General features: G+C 35.8%; 1 protein-coding gene across 1 annotated transcript; it reads right to left on the bottom strand.

Annotated features, from left to right (window-relative positions):
* Positions 1-8,009: 8,009 nt before the first annotated feature.
* On the bottom strand, positions 8,010-13,154 carry LOC9310953. Its single transcript, XM_021020730.1, has 7 exons — positions 12,286-13,154; positions 9,682-9,827; positions 9,482-9,599; positions 9,283-9,405; positions 9,079-9,194; positions 8,845-8,999; positions 8,010-8,757 (listed from the first exon to the last, which is right to left on the bottom strand). The coding sequence occupies exons 1-7, from the start codon at positions 12,830-12,832 to the stop codon at positions 8,265-8,267; spliced, it is 1,698 nt and encodes a 565-aa protein (XP_020876389.1). The 5' UTR covers positions 12,833-13,154; the 3' UTR covers positions 8,010-8,264.
* Positions 13,155-24,547: the final 11,393 nt, after the last annotated feature.

Below are 24,547 nucleotides of genomic sequence, written 5' to 3' on the forward strand. Positions count from 1 at the left end.
CACTGATTTCAAAACTCAACAACAACTGGTTTCTCTTCTTTCATTGGTAATTACATGTCTTAGCATATTTGCAGCAAGCTTTGAACTTTGAACGAAGCAAGAAAACTTTAAGAAAAGAGGAGATTAAAATCTCGTCTTCACAGGCGAATCTGGAATGTTAATGACTGTGTCTAACGTCATTGGAGACTTCACATGCAAAGGTGAAGACGATTTCCTGTTTTGAACCACTTTATTCTTCTTTCTTATGTCCCCAACGGTTACAGCAGGCGTCAAATCTTGAATGCCAAGTATCTCCCTATAGAATACGATATTTGATGATCAAACTCTTACGATTAACAAAAGAAAGTATTTAACTCACAAACTCAATAGCCTTTATTAGTTTAAGAAAATCTCTCAAAACTTAAACTCTCTCGCAAATTAGGTCATGACTCAACCTCTCTATTTATACAAGTCTCTCAAATCCTAATCTCACTAGGATTACATATATATTAGATAACTCCTAATATATTTGACTTTATCTTCTCTAAACCATAACTCGGTTTAGTTGCTTCCGGTTCAAGTAATCTTCAAGCTTAACCAACATTCTCCCTCTTAAGCTTGAATCCATCTTGTACCATATCTTTAACTCCAATGAGACTCCTCATTTCCTTGAACTTGATCCTACCAAGTGCCTTGGTTAGTATGTCCGCCTTTTGCTCGTCTCCCGGAACATGTACAACTTCAATTAGCCCATTCTCAACGCATTCTCTTATGAAGTGATAACGTCTATGAATATGCTTGCTTCTACCATGGAAAACAGGGTTCTTTGTGAGCGCGATCGCTGATTGATTGTCAATAAGTATAGTAACCTTCTCACAAGATGATCCGGTGATTTCACTTAGTAGATCTTGAAGCCAAATGGCTTGTTTCGCAGCTTCTGTTCCGGCCATGAATTCTGCCTCGCATGATGACATTGCTACAACTTCTTGTTTCTGTGAGCACCACGATATTGGACTCTTCCCAAAGTAGAACACATGTCCCATAGTGCTTCTTCCGTCATCTGGATCAATGTTGTGGCTACTATCATTGTAACCTATTAGCTTCGATACCTCCTTAGTCCGGTTAAACACTAGGCCAAGAGTTGTTGTCCCCTTTAAATACCTCAAGCATTGTTTCAATGCTACTCCGTGTGACTCCTTTGGACTTTGCATATACCGGCTTAGCACACCTACATAATAAGACAAGTCTGGTCTTTTGTGTAGCAAGTAACGAAGACAGCCTATATTCTTCCTATAAGTTGTAGCATCAATGTCTTTCTCTTCCAAAGCCTTAGACAACTTCAAGCCTGCTTCCATCGGTGTATGAACCGGGTTGCATTCTGCCATTCCTGCTTCTTCTAGTATCTTCAATGCATAGCGTTTTTGATTTAGAGTTATTCCTTCTCCAAGTTGACAAACTTCAATCCCAAGGTAGTAGGTCAGTTTGCCAAGGTCACTCATCTCAGATTTTGACGCCATTTCTTTCTTAAACTCCTCAATGAACTTCACACTTGTTCCCTATACAAAAAGATCATCAACATAAACCGTAACAAGAAGAGTATGTTGATCTACCTGTTTCCTATAAACCGATGGTTCTTTGGTGCATTTCTTGAATTGAAGCTCGTTAAGGACTCGGTTTAACTTCTCATTCCATGCTCTTGGCGCCTGCCTTAGCCCATACAAAGCCTTATTAAGTCTGTAAATCTTGTCCTCTTGTCCTTTTACTACAAAGCCTTCTGGTTGCATGACATATACTATTTCTTTCAACTCCCCATGAAGGAATGCAGTTTTGACATCAAGGTGGTGGATCTCCCATCCACTTGATGCTGCGAGGCTTATGAGAAGACGAATTGTTTCAATTCGTGCTACCGGAGCAGACACATCCTCAAAGTCAATTCCATGTCTTTGTACGTATCCCTTTGCAACGAGCCTGGCCTTGTGTTTGCTTATGCTACCATCAGAATTCCTTTTGAGCTTGAAGACCCACTTTAAGCCTATCGGTTTTGCTTCTTGTGGTGGTGTCACAAGATCCCAAGTGTGATTCTTTTCTATTGAGTGAATCTCATCTTTACACGCATCCATCCACTCTTTCGACTCCTTTGCATCGGAAAAGCTCCATGGTTCCTCATTCAAACATATTAACAATCGTTCTCCTTCTTCTTCACTTAGCAGTACATAGTCTTGGAGATACTTAGGTCTTGTGACTACTCTCCCCGATTTAGTCACCACTCTTCCCGCAGCAGTTTGAGCTGTTTGCTCATTAGCATCAATGTTTTCATCTTCCTCCGATGATTCTCCATTGTTCTCTTCACCCGCAGACACGATTTCCTCTGTTCCGGTGACGACATTATCTCCAACTTCTCCTCGTTGCTCTGTTTCTTCACTGTGCTCTGTTTCGAAGATACCATGATTTCCAAAAACTCCAAACTCAATTCTGAGATTTCCGACAGCATCATTCTCTGTAGTAACTTTATTCCAGTTCCAGCCTGTTGTTTCATCAAAAACAACATCACGACTTACCACCGCCCTTTTATTTCTCGGGTCATACAAGCGATATGCCTTTGAACCAGGCTCCGTGCCTAGGTGAACTAAAACACGAGACCTGTCGTCTAACTTCTTCAAGTGTGGCATCTCTGTTTTAGCATATCCAATGCACCCGAAGACTCTAAGGTGATTAACATTTGGAACTTTTCCTCGTAACATCTCATATGGAGTTTTATCCTTAAGTGACCTTGTAGCTATACGGTTTAAGAGATATGTTGAGTGCCTCACTGCTTCTCCCCAAAGCCAGTTTGGAACTTTCATATGCTTTAAAAAGCTTCGAGTCATTTCCATAAGAGTCCTGTTGCGTCTTTCAACAACTCCGTTTTGTTGGGGAGTGTATGGAGCTGTAAGATGCCTTCTTATTCCTGATTCTAGGCAAAAATCATTAAACTCTTTGGACACAAACTCACCTCCTCTGTCAGTCCTAAAGGTTTGAATCTTTTCCCCTGTTTCTTGTTCAACTATGGACTTGAATTTCTTGAATTTTCCAAAAGTGTCACTCTTCTCTTTCAGTAACACAGTCCACATATATCTAGAATAGTCATCAATGAGCACGAAAACAAATTTATTTCCAGCCACAGTGTTTGGTGTAATCGGTCCGCAGAGATCTCCGTGGATCAACTCAAGTGCTTTGGTAGCTCGGTACATTGTAGCTTGTGGAAATACTTGTCTTCTTTGCTTTCCAAGCAAACATGAGCCGCAAATTTTCTTCTCAAAGTCAACGTGTGAAATCCCAGATACAAGTTCTCTCCTTACCATTGTTTTCATTGTTTCAAGATTGACATGTCCTAGCCTTGCATGCCATCTCTCAGAATCTATTTGAGTTCTTGAATGGAGACACATTGTATCTTTGATCCCCATATCCACTTTATACAGACGATTTCTTGATCTTACTGCCTTGACAAGTAACTTCCCCTCGCTATCGTGCATTGTTAGCTTTTCCCCTTTCAATCTCACATCACAACCAGATTCGGTAGCCTGTCCTAGGCTGATAATGTTACTCTTTAGTCCATGAATGAAATAAACATCAACCATCTTTCTTAGCTCACCGTTTCTGTCTATGAATTCTATGGATCCTTTCCCTTTAATATCTATCCGGGAGTCATCGCCAAACCTAACTTTCCCGGTGATGGTTGAATCTAAGCTTGTGAAATATCGCCTATCTCCGGTCATATGGTTACTAGCCCCGTTGTCAAGGTACCACACATTCTCTCCCCCTGAATTTGTTTCGTATTTGTTTGGTACAATTTTTCCTTCGTTTAAATACACTACCTCGTGTATCATGAGTTCATCTGCCTCTGTTGTGCTCTTGTTGTCTTGCTCTTGAACTTCTTGAAGCTTTAGAAGACGATCCGGACAATTGCTTGCAAAGTGACCAGTTTTGTCACACCGGTAGCAAACAACACTTGAAGTATCTCTTCCTCCACCAAAACGTCCTCTGCCTCTTCCTCTATAGAAGCGTCCTCCACGACCTCTGCCTCTATACTCACCATTAGATTCTTTGTTGTATTGAGATTCCGTGTTTGAATACATCAGCTTGCTTTGATCCTCTTGATCTTCTTCTTCATCACACACACGGTCTTCATAGGTTTTCAATCGGCCTACGATGTCTTCAAAACTTGTGGTTTTGAGATCCAAAACTTGTTCAAGTGCAGCAACAATATGAATATACTTCTTCCTAGGGAGACTTTTAAGGAACTTCTTGACAAGTTTAGGTCCTTCAATCTCTTCTCCTAAAGCCGACGATTTCGAAGCGATTTCTGATAACTTGTCGGCGAAGTCATCGATTTTCTCCGTATCCTTCATCTTCAAACGATCGAAATCAGCCATCAACGTTTGTAACCTTGCTTCCTTAACCCTCTCAGCACCTACATGTCTCGTTCTTATGGCATCCCATACCTTCTTTGCAGTGTTATTTTCTCCTATCTGCAAGGTAAGAGTCTCGGGAATAGATTGAAACATTAAAGCCATGGCCATCACGTTTTTCTCTTCATCGTTTGATGGTGTTTCAATCACTTCCCAGACCTTGTGTACCCTGAGTAGAAGTTTCATTCTCATTGCCCAAACGGTGTAGTTGGTCATGTTAAGCATAGGGCACTTTATCGTCGACGAGCCTCCTCCTTCACTTATCTTGGCCACCTCCGCTTGTGCTCTTTCCGTGATCTCTCCCATGATCGCAAAGAGCTCTGATACCAAATATAGAATACGATATTTGATGATCAAACTCTTACGATTAACAAAAGAAAGTATTTAACTCACAAACTCAATAGCCTTTATTAGTTTAAGAAAATCTCTCAAAACTTAAACTCTCTCGCAAATTAGGTCATGACTCAACCTCTCTATTTATACAATTCTCTCAAATCCTAATCTCACTAGGATTACATATATATTAGATAACTCCTAATATATTTGACTTTATCTTCTCTAAACCATAACTCGGTTTAGTTGCTTCCGGTTCAAGTAATCTTCAAGTTTAACCAACACTCCCCCCTCGAATTTGACGCTAGTGATGATTCAATGTTTCTTGTAGGACCGCGAAATCCCGATTTGAAAACAGAGAGAAAGAACTTTTAGAAAACAATTTGGAAAGACGATTTAGAAAACTAGTGAAGGCGAGATTTGAAATCTCTTTCCGTAATCCAAACTAGCTCCCGTAGATGAGACGGTTTTATGAGCAGCGGATCGCAGGATACAATCACAATGAGACCGTTATCGCTTCACTCGATAGCAGAATCTACGAACTTGATATAAACGATATACTCTTGAGACATACTTTGAGAAGAAAGAGAGAGAGGGAGAGTTGTTTGGTTGCGTTTTTGCGAAGAGCAAGTGAAGAAAATGAGAGAGAGAGAGAGAGGTGTTCCTTTTATAGGCAAGAGGAGAAGCAGCTTGGTCCGCAAGTCGCGCGGATGTTAGCGGAGATCGTGGAGAATCAGAGTGATGTGCAAGACTCAACCGATTCGAGATCGTGGGCGAGATTTTAGGAAGCGTTATCATTTCCGTTTCTCGATTTCGAATTCAGAAAAGGAATATTCCGATATGCTTTTAATATTCGAATATGCCTTTAATTATGCAAACGTTTTGATTTCGTTAATGGGCTTTCGAATTTCGTTAATGAGTCAAAACTTATGTAACAAAAGCCTCATAAGTATTTTTCCCAAAAAGATTATCTTTTGTGGGCCCACATTCCCCAAGAGCCCAAAAGCCCGGCGCCACGGCGGCGGCGCGCGTGTGTGGGTTGTTTTGCATAATGTGCATGTATCTCCTTCACCATGTCATATGTGTATCACTATATATACTAGAGGGAAAGTTTCCAAACTTCCGATGTGGGACAAAATTACATTTGTATTTTAAAAGCTTTCAAGTTTCCCACTTTGGACCTCAATTACTCATTCAATATAACTTCAATTTTTACATGTAAATACACTATGTTATAGTGCTCATTACAAGGAATCCAAAGAATCCATTATCCGGTCATTCCGATGATGGACGTCACCGGAAAAGTCGCCGGAAAGTTGGCTGGAGCCACTTGTGTAAAATTGAGTTCCAACATTTCTGCTGCTCGTAACCATCACTGGAGATTCTTGAACCTTACGGATCTCGGCTTGAACCACTTTATTCCTGTTTCTTATGTCCCCAATCGTCAAATCTTGAATGCCAAGTAATTCATCAAGTGAATATGACGGTAGTGATTCATTGTTGTTGGTGCTACTCACCATCACCGGCATGATTTGTTGGTTTAAGTTTGACGGTGCTGGAGATTGATGAAGCACTTGATCGCTGTTGTGATTAGGGTTAGAAGATACGAAGAGTTGGAGACTAGTATTGTGGATGATCTGACATTGTGCGACGTCGTCAAGATATATGGTCTTTAAGAAGAGCCATTTTTTAATTTTTTATTTGAATAAAATGTAAAATATATTCGAAAAAACTTTGTTACAACTAGTGCATCGTTTGATTTGAGAGTTTCTATCTAAAAAGCTGATAAAACTACATTTCCTTTTGTGAATATCTTGAGGCCAACCATGCAATCATGCATTCATCGTATCTTCTATCTCCCTGTTCCCTTATTGAGGAGATGCGGTTTCGAATTTGTTTGTCAAGGCTGCGCACCATGTGAGCTGAAGGGGTCTGCGGGTGTTTGGTGGACATCGCTCCATCTAGTTGAGAATTTTAACACAAGGAGCTTACGACTTAGTCCTGACCATACCTCTTCAGAGTATTTGTTAACAAAGAAGAGGTGATCTCGATCTTCTAATGGTGCTTGACAGAGTACACACGATGGGTTTACTCCGGCTTGCCAGTTGAGCATTCTGTCTCCCGCGCAATTTGGTTTAAATAGCATTTGATACACCTATCATCAAATGGGTCAGGTTTGGGCCTGGCACAGTTTTAACCTTCTTTGTTACGTGTTTCTTAAGTTAATTAAAGCCTCGTTTTGGACAAAGTTGTTCTTGTTGGTAAATTACATGTCTTTTTTTTTGAATAAAATGTTAAATTATATATACAAGAAAAAATTAACGTTTTACGTCAGCTGTTTTTGAATTATTCTGAAAGCATATTTGCAGAAAGCTGTGAGACGGAAAGACAATTTCGATGAAAGCAAGAAACTTCAAGAAACTCTGAAAGCTATTTCTTTGTCTCATACTTGGAGATTAGTCTTGAATAATGCATCATAGCTTTTTTTCTATGCATGGGAATAAAACAAATAGCCAAACAAAAAACTTCTCTAAATCCAAAAAAATTAAAGTTATTAAGAGCCACCGGAAACACTTCCATTGAAAATCTCAATTGTATCGCCACCGGAAAGACCTGTCGTCATCCATTACATTCTGTTTGTCTATAAAGAAATAGCCTTCTTGTGGCAGATTTAACTGAAACCTCTGTTGAATCTTAGCCAGCTCTTTCCTCAGCTCTCCAACGTTATCACCCGCGTTCTCCTCCACCGGAATCTTTCTGGTCCCGCATTTTGGCAGCCATTACTCTCAGCTTCTTCAGGGGATTGTTGTTATTGCTCCCCACCATTAGCATTGTCGAATCTTTTCTTTGATCCCTAACACTGTATCAAAGTAACCCACTTGAATGGAGAATGGTGAGAGCCTCTTTGAGTCTCAAAGAACACATCCATGTGTATCAATAGAGACTGATTAAGTGTGGATAGAGAAAGAGAGAGTGTGAAGAGAGAAGGTGATGTCAACTTGGGACTTTTTTTGTAACGAAAGTTTCCTCATACAGTCATACTGTGTTAACTAATGACCTATTTCCATGGATTCTTCTTGATGGTTATTACTTTGCTCTCTTTTTATTTTCTTTCTTCTCAATTTACTATTTCTGAAAGAGATTTATCTATTGTTCTTTTCAACAAACGTAAAGGATTGTTTTTTCAATCTTGAAGATAGTAACCAAAATAATATGTAACTGCGGTTGAAAATAATGTGGATGATGTTGTGCTATAATATCATTTTGTTTGAAAACTAGCAATGAAAGGTAACATTTTGAGAATATACTGATAATAAAATCGTACACAAAATAGAAAACACATGCCTCTGGGGATGTAACAAACTTAATTCTATCTATAAAACCTGAGTTAACCTAAACTGAATTTGAAAAAAATAAACAGAACAAAAGAGAAGAAACAGAGCATGGCTTAGACACAGACCAGTTCAAAGCTTTTTTTTTTTTTGCTGAAGAAGTCGAATAGGATTAACCTACGCTGATCACAGGCTCAGAGGTGGATCCTCCAGCTGGAGAAGAAGAAGCAGCAGGAGGAAGCGGAAGTAATCGCTTCTTCTGCGCGCGTGGAGGCAAATGCTTCACATGTTTTCTTGAGCTATTAACAGAGGCCCATGGTAAGAAAACACCGGTGCCACCACCGGTTCCCATCACATTGGGACTTGGTAATATCATTGGTTGAACTGGTGGTGGTGCCATCATGACCATTGGAGGACGTAGGACTCCAAGTTTTGGCATCATGTCAATTGAATGATCATAGCCATTGAGGAATGGAGTTGGTGTCATTTGGTAAGGTTGCCACATTGTCATTACACCGTCGTTGCGAGGACTGTTGGGTTGTGAATGGTTATGATATGTGTCAGGTCGAATACGAAAGAATGTGATGCTTACTCTTTTGTTTTGTGATGGACACATTACATGTCTTGCCATGTCTGCACTGTTCCCTCTCATCACCAGCAAAGATCTATAAAGATCAGGTCAAGCAATGTTAATGAAGGGAAATCGACATTTTTCTTGGAGTTAAAGGAAGAGGTTTTTGATATTTTTTTACCCTTGTTTGAGAGAAAGAGTTAAAGGTCCTCTGAAGTTGCCTTCGTTGTCACTTGAGAGAATGCGTCCATAGGCCATTGTTGATTCAGAGAGAACAAGAGTGGAGATTGGTTGTTCTAGATGTGGTGGTTTGAGGAAAGGCTGTGAGTATTCACCCTGCAACAAGAGCGGTAATCTCGAAGGTTAAAGAAAAGCGGAAACATAAAGGAGTGGTGATCCATGGAGATGTATGTACCTCTTCAAAGAAGTTGATGACACAGCCGTTTGGTCTCTTGTATTCTGGGATGAGTCTCCATGTGACAAAGTGATCAATGACACTCTCAAGAAGTGGTGGAATTGGCTCAATGTTAACTACAAACCAACAAAGTCTAATCGGTCAGAGCCATCCACATGCATCAAACCATTAGACTGAAACTTGCGGATCAGAGCGACTCCTTACCAGAGTTGTTGGTGTCGTTAGAGTTTTCATCCGCCTTAACATGGCCAAAGATGGGGACACCAAGCTGAATCAGCTCTCTCTTGTTCCCTTTAATCTGTTTGTTGAACAGTATAAAGCTCTCACCTGCATTCATCCATGTGTAAGCACCGGAAAACTCTTAAAGCCTATAATGTGTTTCGCGTAAGACAAAGTCAGTCACCTGCAAGCTTCCCGTTTATGCCAGCTTCTCGGAGTTCTGCCACAAAGTCGATCAATTTAGATATCTCATCTTCTTTAAGTAATTCTTCATACAGCTTTAGTCCTTTCACAACATTCACCTAACATCTCAACACTAATTTATCAATATCCATATCAATATATGTATTGTGTCCCTCAAATCGAACTTATCACACTACTCACAGTGTGTCCTTTGACTTGCTCTTTGGCTTGGAAACCTTTGATAGGCTTAATCTCACATGACCGTGCATCACAATCTTCATGGTTCTGGCATAAAATCTGATGTGCCGTATCCGCAGCAGCAGTTTGGTGAACATCCTGATGAGAACCTATGAAAACACACATAAAACTTAAAAGTTTTAATAGTTTCATACTAGTATTTTATTACACTCAACATTTGTTGCAAAATGTTTTTTTTTCAAGATGTTAATTAATGTGAGATTCGATTCTTTGGCTTTATTGAGAAACACGTCAACTAAAGTAATGACAATTGTGGTTCAAAAAAAAAAAAGTAATGACAATTAAATGTGATCTTTGATTCTCATGGACCATTCTAAAGAACTTAGACCATCTGCATTGGGGGATCATCCCCCCTGATCTAAGCATTATTTAAATCCAAAAAAATGGGTTAATGGGCTTAAGATCAGGAACTGGGCTCTTGACCTGGATCTGTTCTTGTGGGTGTTGCGGGGTGACGTGGCATTTGGGCATTGGTTGGAATATTCAACATATTTGGAATAAATTTGGATAATAAACTATGTATTAATTAGATAAAATGTTTTTGTGCTTTTATTAAGTAATATGTTTGTTTGTTTATTGTTATTTATATTTTTAATGTTTTTTTCATAAATATTTAGTATTGTATTTTCACTTTTATTTTCAGTTTTTCATAAATTTGGCATTTGCAATTTATATGTTATTTTTAAATGTTTTAATAATTGTAAAATCTTAATTTAATTTAGATTATTATATTATTAAGTCTTAAGATCTTACACATGTTCTCCCACTAATCAACTTCTAAACAAAAGATCTAAACACATGATCTTACATTATTTTAACATTATATTCTCTATAAGAACACCCTCACATGATCCCCCATTGAAGATGCCCTAGTTAGTTCCCTTGTAAAATGTATCAGAGAAAGTCAGAGACTTTCAATGTAGAAGACAAGACTACAAAGTCTAATGTCTTCGTCCACGTGTCTTTACCTAAACTTACGACATTCAACACGAGTGAATTAACTACACACATATCACGAAGAAAAACTCACTAGACTGGTAAAAAGATCTTTAACAAAAACTAGAAAAATCTTTTTAGACTTCTAACTTATTTTATGGCCGTGAACAAAAAGCAAAAAGTTTTAAAGTTAAAGAGAAAAAAATGTGCTCGTGAGTCGTGAGGGATTCGAACATTCGGGACGAGAAGAGAAACAAAGTTAAAGGGCGGCACGGAAAATCGTGGGGACCATAATTGATGACGACTCGATTTTTAATTAAATCCAACGGCTACGATGAGCTCACTACTATTCGAATAAAAATTGCAATAAAATCATCACCACGCGAATCAATGTGAGATTGATACCTTTGATGCGTTTTACAGTTACACACATCAACTAAAGGCACAAGACAACAAAATTGTGCCTACTAGTACTACTAACATACATTGAGAATAGGAATCCTAATCTTCTACATCCAAACGACGTCGTAATGACGTTTTTGGGTCTTCTTTTACCTTGTAGAAGTCAGAGAAACTTTTTCAGATTATGCCTTTTCAACACAACTACAATAGATTTGTACTTTTGTACGATTTTCATGAAAGTTTGTGTTAATTTTTATTCCTTTTAGTAAATAATAAGGTCTCGATTTTCGACTCTGGTTTCAAGTACTTGCATAACTAAAGTAATAGTTATGCTATAATTATTTCGTCCTCATAAATCAGTTTTTGAAGAAAAGAATATATAAAACCACTGAGTAGCCGGCAACAAAATATATTAATATATCATTAAACTTATCATATAATCCCTTTCACACACGTTAACAGTAGGGTAATTAAAAATAAATTAAATTAAATTAATGCTTAGTTTTCAGTAAAATATTCGTCTTCAACTATTATATAATCTTTTGTATTACAAAAGATATATAAATGATAGTTTTTCAAACATGGTATGAAAAAAATCAGGATGTGTAAGTGATTACTGTGGAACATTAAAAAAAAAAGATTCTTTTTTTAGAAAGAATCTGTTATTTTTGGTAAAATAGTTTCTAAAAATCGAATCTCTGGCATAATGATGCAAACAAAATCTCACGATTGATATATTAAGAAAATAATCTTAAAAAATTAGTACTCCTAATTAAGAAAGCAAAGTCAAAATTGTTTAGAATGCATCTCGGATCCAGTAGAGGGAAACACGTACTTGAATCTTGAAAATTGAATTAGTCTGAGAAATACTATATATTTAAAAATTTAATCAAATATTATTATTTTCTTCTTAATTAAACATGAAATATATTTTTTAAATCAAAAACAACTATTTTCAACTCATTCTCATAATTGTAATGGAGTTTTTTTTATAATCGTCACCAACCACAGAGAGCCAGTTTACACACAGTGAACAGAGAATCAAATGACCAAACTTCAAAGAATATGCTTTTAAAAAGTTTCAAAACAAACAAAAAAGACAATAATTATATGAAAAAACCTATCATTGTTTCTGATAAATTATATAGAAAATTCTGGATCCAAGAAAATATATATTTCTTTTTGAAAATTGTCAAGTTTTTTACTTACCTGAATCAGTGATATCACTAGTTGGTGAATCATCTTCAACGTCTTCTACATCTCCGTTTACGTCATTTTCCGTTAGTTTCTCGCCGTTAAAACAATCTTTCTTCTTCACTTCCTCTTCCTCCGCCGCCACCTCTTTCAGATCTTCCTCCTCCTCTGTTTTCTTCAGTTTCAGATCCTCCGCTTTCTTAGCCGCCACTTTCTGAAGCTCGATCGCGACTTCAGCGATGGAATGATACTTCTGCATCTGAAGAACAGGGATCCAATTCAGACGCCGGCGATGGATCGCCGCGAAAACAGCTTCATATTCCGATCCAGACACCGCTTCTTCAGTTATCCTAAGGTGCGAGCACATCGCGTCGATTATCGCGTTCGCCGCCGCGAATTCTCCTCTGAACCATGAGATTAACGCATCCTTACCTAATCCTTCGGAAACCACAGTTCCCGGTGGAACTTGAACCGGAACAGCCACCGCCTTCGCCGTCGTTGCGAAAGTGAAACCAGTGGCTGATCGATCTGTCTGGCGTGCTTGTGCTGCCGCAATCGTCATCGGCGTAGAACTCCGGTGAAAGATTCAGTTATTCTCTCGGGATCGATCAGTCGGCGGCGGAAACAGAAAAAGGTGAAAATGGGTTAGAAATGTGGGCCGGGTCGGGTCGCTGCACATGCAAGTGTAATGAGAAGGTTTTTCTGAGGAGAGTTTGGTTCCAATTTATATTGGGGCAACCGGGAAAGGGATCCGTACAGGTGGGAGAGACTTATGGTGATGATGTGGCAATCTCTTAAAAGCTGACGTGGCTAAAATTCTGGTCCCTCTTTGCCCGTTTCTTATTCCACCGAGTTTTTGAAATTTTTTTGGACAAAAGAGTTTAATTTGATGATTTTTATTAAGTAGAGATGGCAAGATTTGGCGATGAAATTGAAAAAAAAAAATAATGATGTTTTTGATCGCCATAAAATAGTGTATTTTGAATTGGTATTTTTTTTTTTTAACTTTTATTATATTATTATCGAATACATGATTGTTTTAAATATATAACATGCTATTTTAAATATGAAATCAGAAATCCTGATTTTTATGTGATTTTCAAAATTTTAGTAGACAGAGTTGAAACTTAAGTTTTCTCAAATAAGTACAATTTTTTAAAAAATGTAAAAAGTTACCGCACACTAGTTATGTTGTTCTTGACTTTTTGTGTTATTTATATAAGATGGTTTATTTTGTCAAAATATGGTACACATGATTAAAAAATATTATAAAGCTGTAAAAAAAAAGATAAAAGATAAAGAATACTATAAAATGAGACAATAATCGATATTTTACGATTAGTGAAATAATAGTAAACTGTAGAAAATTTGAAAAGATTTGTTTTTCTTACATTTGGCCAAAAAAAAAAAAGGTTTGTTTGTTATATTTTAGATGTAAAACACACAAAAAAATTGGAATAGAAAGAAATCTCTAAAACTTTTATAAGGAAAAGACAGAATCTGATGGAATATGTTTTACATTTGTTGGAAGCATTAGCGGTGCAATTAAGCGAAGGTTAAAGAAAGCTCCTTTGTTAAAAACAGGTCAGTTTTTTAAGTTCTTTCAAAAAGTTATGACATGGTCTACATTTTTGGGGTTGATGTTACGCACAATAGTTCCTTGGGACAACAAAAGGACGGCGCGGAACAAAAGAGTTATCTTGCCGTATTACATAAAATGACTTCCAATTATGTATCTATTCTGAATTACAAAAGTACTACTATCGTTTTCTTTATGTATTATCAAATAATTCCAAGTAAGATAAATCCAGCCTAATCCTTGTCATTTGTTGTGGTTAACTTTGATTAAATTTGTAGTGGAAATGATTTGAACTATCATGGAACTAAACTTTTTAAACAATAAACGCGTATAAATTAGTTGATACTTAATTAAAACTTTTCAACGAATATTAATAATTAATACTAATGTATAAAGACTGATGTTTACCACAAATCAAAAACTTTAATGCAACATTTATGAATAATATACTTTTTCAAATTGCTATTAAATAGAAGTCTAACCTATCAGAATTTTATGTGGAAGCAGATGTAGTTACATCAGAGTTTTGTTTAATTTTCCCTTTATTTCTTTCTATATAAACATTTTCCATAAACAAAATCAACTTATATATATTTACACCAAATTATTTCCATTTTGTTCTCATTCTATATTTCTTTTGTTACTATATAGTATATATATATCTAGTAAATTATTATTATTATTATATATATAAATCTATCTATATGTTCGTCATTATAAGCAGCTAATATTTTTTATTCTGTTTACTACATGTTTTAATAAATTTTAGGGATTCTTGTCTAAAATAGTAAAATGTCATTTAAAAAAAAAATCTTACGAAAATGCTATTTTTTGAATAATTTACGGTTTTTGTCATTTTCCAATACTTAAAAATATATATATACTTACAGACTGTTCAGACCTGGTGAAGATGGTGTCTTCTCCAACCGAATGGCCGGCGTTTTTAGTGTATTTGGAGGAATTTCAGAGCAACAAGGAGGAGTTTTCATCTTTTTCTTTATCTTTAATTTCTCGTAGGGCTAATGTTAAGGCGGATAATCTGGCACGAAAAGTTCGTACAGAACCGCTTCATATCACTTATGTAAATAACATTCCTCAGGAATGGCTCTTTTGAGCTTTAATTAATTTCGGATGACAAAAAAAAAAAAAATATATGTATTTATGATTTTTTTGTAAGAATACGTACTTTATACCAAATACTAAACTGTAAGAACAAATGAAACAGACTAAACTCAAATATAACGAGTGAAACGCATGTTAAGTCAGTTTTTTAAAATCTAAAAAATGGCAAAATCCACAAACTATTCAAAAAATAGCAAAATTTATAAATGCCACTATAAAAAATGGTAAAATCGGTAATTGATTCTAAATTTTATACATAGAAATGTAATGAATTGATCGATTTGTGTTGTGTTTATATTTTTTTTTAAACTTTACACAAACCAAACTCATGAGTCATGATGTCAATGTCCATGTCCATGAGGCCCGTGGTAGATGATCTAAGAGATGACGTATAAAATAATAATAATCAAATTGATTTTGTATCTCGAAGATATTAATTAGTCTAAGACCTTATACTATTGTCGTTGTTCTCATTTGACTACCTCCTTTTGTTTACAAGTCAATTCACTAATAGTTAAAAAGCTCCCTTCATCGTGATTAATTAAAACATTAAATATGACAATTACAAAATATAAAAAGAGAGAAGATACTCATCCGTGATTAGTTGGGTTTTGATCCAAGTGTTTTATCTGTGGTTGCTTGTTTTGCATGAATTTTTTTTGTTGAAAAAAGTTTCGATAAAACTGGGATAATCTAGCTAGCTAGTCCTAAATCTAAAAGTATGTAAATTTCGATTTAATTAGCGTTGAAAAAAAGGTTGAATTAGATGGTGTTGACTAGAAAAACATTGAATTTTAAGGTGTGACTAATATTTTATCACAAATCGATAAAGAGCAAAAGGGTTAAGTAGCCTTGTCAAAAAGGTGAAGAATCAATGAATGACGGGTTAGACCAACGAAATGTAAAATTATGGGACCGGAATGAAAAGTCTACAAAAATGGTGGGGTGAGGTGAAATTTGGGCCTACATCGTCCAGATTTGTGGGTCGAAGGAACTGCTCCACCCTCTAACATCAGTAGATTCCCTTTTCCACTACCTATGGCACACACACAAAGGAGGCATGGGGTTAACTCACGAACCCTTAGTGACCCATAAAAGTGTTGCTCATTGTTTTTCATAAGAAAGTTTCTAATCATGATTCATGAAGAAATGCTCACTCGCATATTGTTAATCGGATCTTCTATATCTAGATACATATATACTTTAAGACAGTAAAGTATCACATAAAAATCACTAAATAAGTTTGCATGTAGCTACAGAACTAATCATATTACTATCAAAATTTGGGGTATATTTTGTGTGTAATATTGGAGATATATGGACCGGTTTACAGTTGGTTATTTCCGGTTATTGATCTTGGTTTAATCTTATGTATATAAGCTTAATGACGTTGTTATTAGAGTGGTTAAGTTGTTGTAAACAGAGTTTTAAGGTTGAATAAAAAGTTTGTTACAGCTTCTTCATTCTCTCTCTTTTCCGATGATAAACTTCCGATGTATCGGAGTTTATTATGGTATCAGAGCTTAAATCTGAAGTTTCCGCATTCATCTTCTTCATCGGAAGAGAGATTTTCTCGGTTTGATTTCTTTTGAATCTTTTGATTTCTTCATCATCGCTTTCTGCGATTTTCTTTTGTTTTTCTCAGTTCACCGGAATCTATTTCTCCGTTCTGTTTCTTTGATTTCTTTCGCTTGACCTCTAGTGTTGACGAATCTTTGCTTCTTTATCCAAATTCGTCTCACTTTCTTTGTAATTCCTTGTTCTTAAACTGAGAATGGGAACTTATGTACCTCCATCTACGATTCCGGTGGTTCGTCCTCCGATTAACGCCGGTGAACAGTCTTCTTATCCAGTTAATCAATACGAGAATCCATATTATCTACATAGTACGGATCATGCTGGACTTATTCTTGTTTCGGATCGTTTAACGACTGCTTCTGATTTTCATTCTTGGCGTCGCTCGATCTTAATGGCTTTGAATATCAGAAACAAATTGGGGTTCATTAATGGTAAGATTTCGAAACCACCTGAAGATCATCGTGATTTTGGTGCTTGGTCTAGATGCAATGACATTGTTAGTACTTGGTTGATGAATTCTGTTGACAAGAAAATTGGTCAGAGTCTACTATTCATTTCTACGGCTCAAGGTATATGGAACAATTTGTTGATGCGTTTTAAGCAAGATGATGCTCCACGCATTTTTGATATAGAGCAGAAACTTAGTAAGATAGAGCAGGGATCTATGGATGTCTCCACATATTATACTACTCTACTTACTCTTTGGGAAGAACATAGGAATTATGTAGAACTTCCAGTCTGTACTTGTGGTCATTGTGAATGTGATGCAGCTGCTAAATGGGAAAGTTTGCAACAGAGAAGCCGAGTTACAAAGTTCCTTATGGGACTGAATGAAAGTTTTGATCAGACTAGACGTCACATCTTGATGCTTAAACCTATTCCCACAATTGAGGAGGCTTTTAACATTGTTACTCAAGATGAACGCCAAAAGACTGTGAAACCAACTACTTGTGTTGATAATGTGGCTTTTCAGAGTGTTGCACCCATGATGAATGATGTTGATAATGCTTATGTTGCAGCTTACAACACTGTTAGACCATCTCAGAAACCAGTGTGTTCTCACTGTGGGAAAGTGGGACATACTATTCAGAAATGTTACAAAGTACATGGTTATCCACCTGGAATGAAGATAGCTGGTCAGGGTTATCCTTATAAGACTAATCCTCAGTTAATGGTACAGCCAAGGGGACCAATGATACAAAATCAGCCTCGGATGCAATTTCCATCTCAAATGATGCCATATGCAAACTCAATGCAGAAAGCTAATGCAGTGGCTCATGTCTATACAGAGAATGGTGCTTATCCGTCTGATGGCTATCCCTACAATACTATGATGATGAATCCGTATGGTACCCCTGGAACCAATGTATATCAGTTGCCATATGTTACACAAGGTGGAAATCATTCAAATCTTCAAGATTTTTCTCCTCAGCAAATAGAACAAATGATCTCACAGTTTCAAGCTCAAGTTCAAGTTCAAGAGCCTGCAGCTTCTTCAAGTAACCCTAGTCCAAATGCTACAATCTCTGAACATGGTTTAATGGCTCATACTTCTACTTCTGGTACTATAATCCCTTTTCCTTCTACCAGCCTTAAGTATGAGAATAATAATCTCACTTTTCAAAATCATATACTATCCTCTTTAGAAAAATTCTTACCACATGATGCTTGGATTATAGATAGTGGAGCTTCTAGCCATGTTTGCTCAGATTTAGCAATGTTTAGAGAACTAAAGTCTGTTTCTGGAGTCACTGTTACTTTACCTAATGGTACTAGGGTCTCCATTACTCATACAGGCACTGTGCATATTACTAAACAATTGATATTACATAATGTTCTACATGTTCCGGATTTTAAGTTCAATCTTATTAGTGTTAGTTCTTTAGTCAAATCTTTATCTTGTTCTGCTCATTTCTATGTTTCTTGTTGTTTAATCCAGGAACTTTCTCAGGGCTTGATGATTGGGAGGGGTAAACTTTATCATAATCTTTACATTCTTGAGACTGAGAACACATCCCTCTCTACATCAACACCTGCAGCATGTTCTTTCTCTGGATCTGTTATTGATGATGGAAGTCTTTGGCATCAGCGTCTAGGCCATCCATCATCTCTTGTTCTGAAGAAACTTGTTAGTCATATTCCTTCTTTAAAGTCATTTGACTGTGATGTTTCACCATGTTCTATATGTCCTTTAGCTAAGCAGAAAAGATTAGCTTATGTGTCTCATAATAATCTTGCTGTTGAACCATTTGATCTTGTTCATCTAGATATATGGGGTCCTTTTAGTACTGAATCTATAGAAGGTTTTAGATATTTTCTTACCTTAGTTGATGATTGTACAAGAACAACTTGGGTTTACATGCTAAGAAATAAAAAGGATGTTTCTACAGTTTTTCCTGCTTTCATTAAACTTGTTTCTACACAATTCAATACCAAAATAAAATCAATTCGTTCTGGCAATGCTCCTGAACTTGCTTTCACTGAATTGATTAAAGAACAAGGCATGATTCACTATTTTTCTTGTGCTTATACTCCTCAACAGAACTCTGTTGTTGAGAGAAAGCATCAACATTTGCTTAATGTAGCTAGAGCTTTACTTTTCCAATCTAATATTCCTATACAATACTGGAGTGATTGTGTTATTACTGCAGCTTTCTTGATAAATCGTTTACCTTCACCATTACTGCGTAATATCTCACCATATGAATTGTTACTTAAGAAGAAACCTGATTACTCTCTGTTAAAGAATTTTGGTTGTCTCTGTTATGTTTCTACAAATACTCATGAAAGGAATAAATTTTCTCCTCGTGCTAGACCTTGTGTTTTCTTGGGATATCCTTCTGGATATAAAGGATATAAGGTTCTAGACTTGGATTCACATGTTATTTCTGTTTCTCGGAATGTTGTTTTCACAGAAACTAGCTTTCCTTTTAAAACTAGTGAATTGTTGTCTAAAGCTGTTGATATATTTCCAAACACCATCTTACCTTTACCTGCACCTTTGCATTTTGTTGATAGTTTGCCTCTGCTTGATGAAGATTCTCTTATTCCTTCAAATGCATCTGCATCATCATCATCTGCATCAGACCCTAGTACTACCATACTCAATAACACAGAGACACCTGAAACAGACTCTAGTACTGTTCCCATTACTAAGTCTAAACGAATTACTAGAGCTCCTAGATATCTTTCTGACTATCATTGTTCACTAGTCCCTTTTACTTCTACTTTACCACCTACAGAAAATATCTCTCCTATTACTACTATACAACCTCCTATAACTCCTATACCAGTTCTTACAAACACTATATCATCACCTAAAAAGACTACACCATATCCTCTTTCCTCTGTCATTTCTTATGATAAATATACTCCACTTTTTCAATCCTATATCATGGCCTATAATACAGAAACAGAGCCAAAGACTTTTTCTCACGCCATGAAATCTGAAAAATGGACTAAGGCGGCTAATGAAGAGCTTCATGCTCTTGAGCTTAACAAGACTTGGACTGTGGAGACATTACCTAAGGGTAAAAATGTTGTAGGTTGCAAATGGGTGTTTACTATTAAGTATAACCCAGATGGAACAGTGGAGCGATACAAGGCAAGATTAGTGGTTCAAGGGTTCACTCAACAGGAAGGTATAGATTACTTGGATACATTTTCTCCTGTTGCTAAGCTAACTAGTGTCAAGTTAATGCTTGGTCTTGCTGCTGCAAAGGGCTGGAGTTTGACACAAATGGATGTGTCTAATGCCTTTTTACATGGTGAACTTGATGAGGAAATTTTCATGAGTCTTCCTCAAGGTTACACACCATCTACGGATACAGTTTTGCCTCCTAATCCGGTTTGCAGATTACTAAAGTCTCTCTATGGCTTGAAACAAGCATCACGTCAATGGTACAAGAGACTTTCTTCAGTATTATTGGGAGCAAATTTTATTCAGTCACCTGCAGACAACACTTTGTTCATCAAGATGACGTCGGGTTCTTTTGTTGCTGCATTGGTCTATGTTGATGATATAATGATTGCAAGTAATGATGATGTTGCAGTAGAAGCTTTAAAGACATTGTTGAGGTCTGAGTTTAAAATAAAAGACCTTGGTCCTGCACGATTCTTTCTTGGTCTAGAGATTTCAAGATCTTCAAAAGGGATTTCTGTCTGCCAGAGGAAGTATGCTCAAAACTTATTGGAAGATGCTGGTTTACTTGGTTGCAAGCCTAGTTCAGTACCTATGGATCCAACACTTCATTTGGTTAAAGATATAGGTACTGTTCTGACTAATCCTACTTCTTATAGGGAACTTATAGGCCGCTTGCTATATCTGACTATCACCAGACCAGATATAACATTTGCGGTCCATCAACTCAGCCAATTCATCTCAGCTCCTACTGATATTCATCTTCAGGCGGCTCATAAGGTTCTTCGCTATATCAAAGCTAATCTTGGCCAAGGTCTGATGTACTCTGTAGATTCTGAACTTTGTCTAAATGGCTTTTCTGATGCTGACTGGGCTGCTTGTAAAGACACAAGGAGATCCATTACAGGATTCTGCATTTATCTTGGAACTTCACTCATTTCTTGGAAGTCTAAGAAGCAAGCAGTGGCTAGCCGGAGTAGTACAGAGTCTGAATATCGGAGTATGGCTCAAGCTACTTGTGAAATCATTTGGCTTCAGCAATTACTCAAAGATTTGCACATCAAGGTGACATGTCCTGCAAAGCTATTCTGTGATAATAAGTCAGCTCTTCATATTTCTATGAATCTTGTCTTCCATGAACGTACCAAACACATAGAAATCGATTGTCACACGGTTCGTGATCAGATTAAAGCTGGAAATCTCAAGGCCTTACATGTTCCAACAGAGAATCAACACGCTGATATTCTCACTAAGGCTCTTCATCCAGGTCCATTCCATCATCTTCTACAGCAAATGTCTTTGTCAAGTCTCTACCTTCCAAACCAGACAGTTCGAAAGTAGAGACTTGAGGGGGGTATATTGGAGATATATGGACCGGTTTACAGTTGGTTATTTTCGGTTATTGATCTTGGTTTAATCTTATGTATATAAGCTTAATGACGTTGTTATTAGAGTGGTTAAGTTGTTGTAAACAGAGTTTTAAGGTTGAATAAAAAGTTTGTTACAGCTTCTTCATTCTCTCTCTTTTCCGATGATAAACTTCCGATGTATCGGAGTTTATTATGTAAGACGCTTTCTAAGCAAGACATTGTGTTTTTGTGACATTCTTTTTGGAGTTTTTGTCTAAACTAGCATATTATTGACTACATTGTTACCTCTCAAAATTGAATTTTTACTCTTCCATCATTTTTTATTTGTCGTCGCAAAAAACTTACTTTTTTTTTTTCTTTCTTGCTACTCCATTCTCTCAACATGCTTTCTATTTTAATATTTCTTGCTACTGATCAACTCTCACCCAAAACCATTTATAATCAAAATAATACAAAATGAGAGAGTTTTAGAATTATTTGTGAATGGAGTATACATGTGGATCCAAAAGGAAAAAAAAAATGGATGAAAGAGAACGAAACAAGAGGGATAAGTATTTAAAGTATTTGTATGCATAATGCATTACACTTACCGCACAAGTCGAAGAGAAAAGTAGAAATAGGGTTTTTACCCTTTTTTTATACCGTTACTCGCTATTCGCTAACACTCAATTGGTGTAAGCTCAAGGGCAAAAGGTTCATTTGTTGCGACAACGAGAGCAACACTCAAATGAATATAAAATTGTATTACAATGGCATTTATAAGTTAAAGATATATAGTATCTTGTCATTTTCAGTAATTTTACAGATAAAAAAAAGAATGACAGCTCCAACCAGCGTTTTTATTATTATTCTTTTAACAAAATTTCCTTCTTACGATTTTTTTTTAATGGTTTGTCCATTTTTCTTTGTTATACATCTTTGAATTCTTAGGCATGCAAATCCTTCTGTTAGAATTCACAATGCTTTATTTTTATTTGTAAACTCGGTTTTCCCCACATAAACTAGTCTCTTGAGTCTTGTCTATTCAAATTTATATTAGTTGACAAACAAAAAATAAATTAAACAAACGTTGCAAAACAAAGTAGTTATTTTAAATCCAGTAATAAATAATTAAATATTAGTGTGTACACCAATTAATTAAATGTACGAATCTAATTAACATTTCTTTTATTAATTATACTAGATATTAAAATTCACTTTCATTAGGAAATAAAGTTCCTTTTCTAAGAGAATATTGTTTACATGTGTTAGACTGTAATGATGTTTTTATATTCTTCTAACTTTGATCGGGTTTTAGCTATCTAAATGGAGTAAGTCTTTTAAGAAGCTTTCTTCCCCATTAATATATTATTTCTTTATAGAAATAATGTAAACATGTCGAATATGTGGATATCACATTATTCGTGTATAGATAGAGATACCCTCCTTCCATGTGAGAAAATGGTCCAACCAAGTAAAAGCTAGCTTATATTTGTTTATTATTATGAACCTTTATTATGCACAATAATTAACTTATGAATCATTAAGTTTCGATTGGCGTAAATTTATATGTTATTCATGGAATATAAGCCACCGGCTCTACAAGAAGAAAGATAGTAGAGAAGAATAGTTTTTCTCTTTTTGTAAATGGCAAAGAATAATTTATCTCGAGAATGAGGAATAAAAACAATGACTTTATAATAATATAAATATTATAATAAACTATATATAAAGTTCTTTTACAGCATAAAAATATAGATATTTGTTATAATATTGACACACTAACGTTTGTACTGCAACAATGGAAATATCTTTGGTTGGTAAAAAAAAATTGTGATCTACGATGTGAACCTTTTTGTACTATATCTTAGGCGCAAAATGATTTGGAAAGTCTTGCATATTATGAGTTTAATCATTTAAACAAGTGATCTATAATAGTTAAATTCATATAGTTGACTTAAGATGCGATGATAAATATATGTTTCTACGGATCCTGCGGAATCCATTTTAACCATATACTGGATATACATAGTTTAATGATATTAATTACTGGATAATCCTCCAAAACTCAGCTTTTACTCTTTTAGTCTCGAAACTTAAGTTATAACATAAATAATTGGAAATGATGAGACACTAGAGATATATGAAAAACCAACTAAAGTTGAAAAAGATATATATATTCTTATTTACCTTTGCCGTCAAAAGGTACGATAAATGGAAAATATGCTCTTGTCTTCTGAGCCTCAAAGCCTTAAGAAGATTCTTACATATCTTACATGTCAAAGTAAAGAGATAGTTGGTAACACATTCCCATGTGGTCCGGAAACCAAAAGTTCTCTTTATTTTTTTTGGAATATTAACCAGCAACTGTGTAGTATTCTATGTTGCATACGTAAAACATATAAATACCAATATAATCATATTATTTTGAATAATAGATTCTAATAAAAGTGTTTTCTTTTGTTAAAGTAATAAAAATGTTTTTAGTCCGGTCGTATATATGTCCTATGATCTTAACTTTCTATATGAGTTCTGATTAAGGAAATCATATGATACTGCATGCGGTGCATTTTAGTCACAAATCAGTTTCATAGATTACATCATAAATTTTGCAAAAGATAGGGTCTTATAAAATTATATTTCAATTTCCTTTTAAGTTTTATTTTACAGAAATTAAATGAATAATGTGTGATGTGTCCTAACATCTGGACTATGTGTGTTCATAAACAGAGTTAGAAAAAGAAAAAAATCCCATACATTTTTCAAATCACGATACATCAATCGTCTATTCTCATCTTACTATTTATATTTTATAGGCTCGTTTTTTTCTTGACAATTTAGTGGTCATAGTTTGTTTCCATGGTTTCGAAGGTTACGTTTTCATATATATATAACACTAAACAAAAAAAATCCTAAAATGTTTATTCCGATGACCCGATTGCCTAGTGTTTTTTGTTGGTCACATCAATATATACTATTTAGTGCTCTAAATATTTTGGTTGAGTCACG

This window comes from Arabidopsis lyrata (genome assembly GCF_000004255.2).
Source record: "Arabidopsis lyrata subsp. lyrata unplaced genomic scaffold ARALYscaffold_6, whole genome shotgun sequence".
Classification (NCBI taxonomy): domain Eukaryota; kingdom Viridiplantae; phylum Streptophyta; class Magnoliopsida; order Brassicales; family Brassicaceae; genus Arabidopsis; species Arabidopsis lyrata.

Excerpts from the sequence above, each read along its gene's own strand:
- LOC9310953 (XM_021020730.1), bottom strand. The coding sequence starts at position 12,832 with ATGACGATTGCGGCAGCACAAGCACGCCAGACAGATCGATCAGCCACT. Across the intron at positions 9,000-9,078 it reads TCATCAACTTCTTTGAAGAG|GGTGAATACTCACAGCCTTT; the intron begins GTACATACATCT and ends CTCTTGTTGCAG. Across the intron at positions 8,758-8,844 it reads ACTCTTTCTCTCAAACAAGG|ATCTTTGCTGGTGATGAGAG; the intron begins GTAAAAAAATAT and ends TGATCTTTATAG.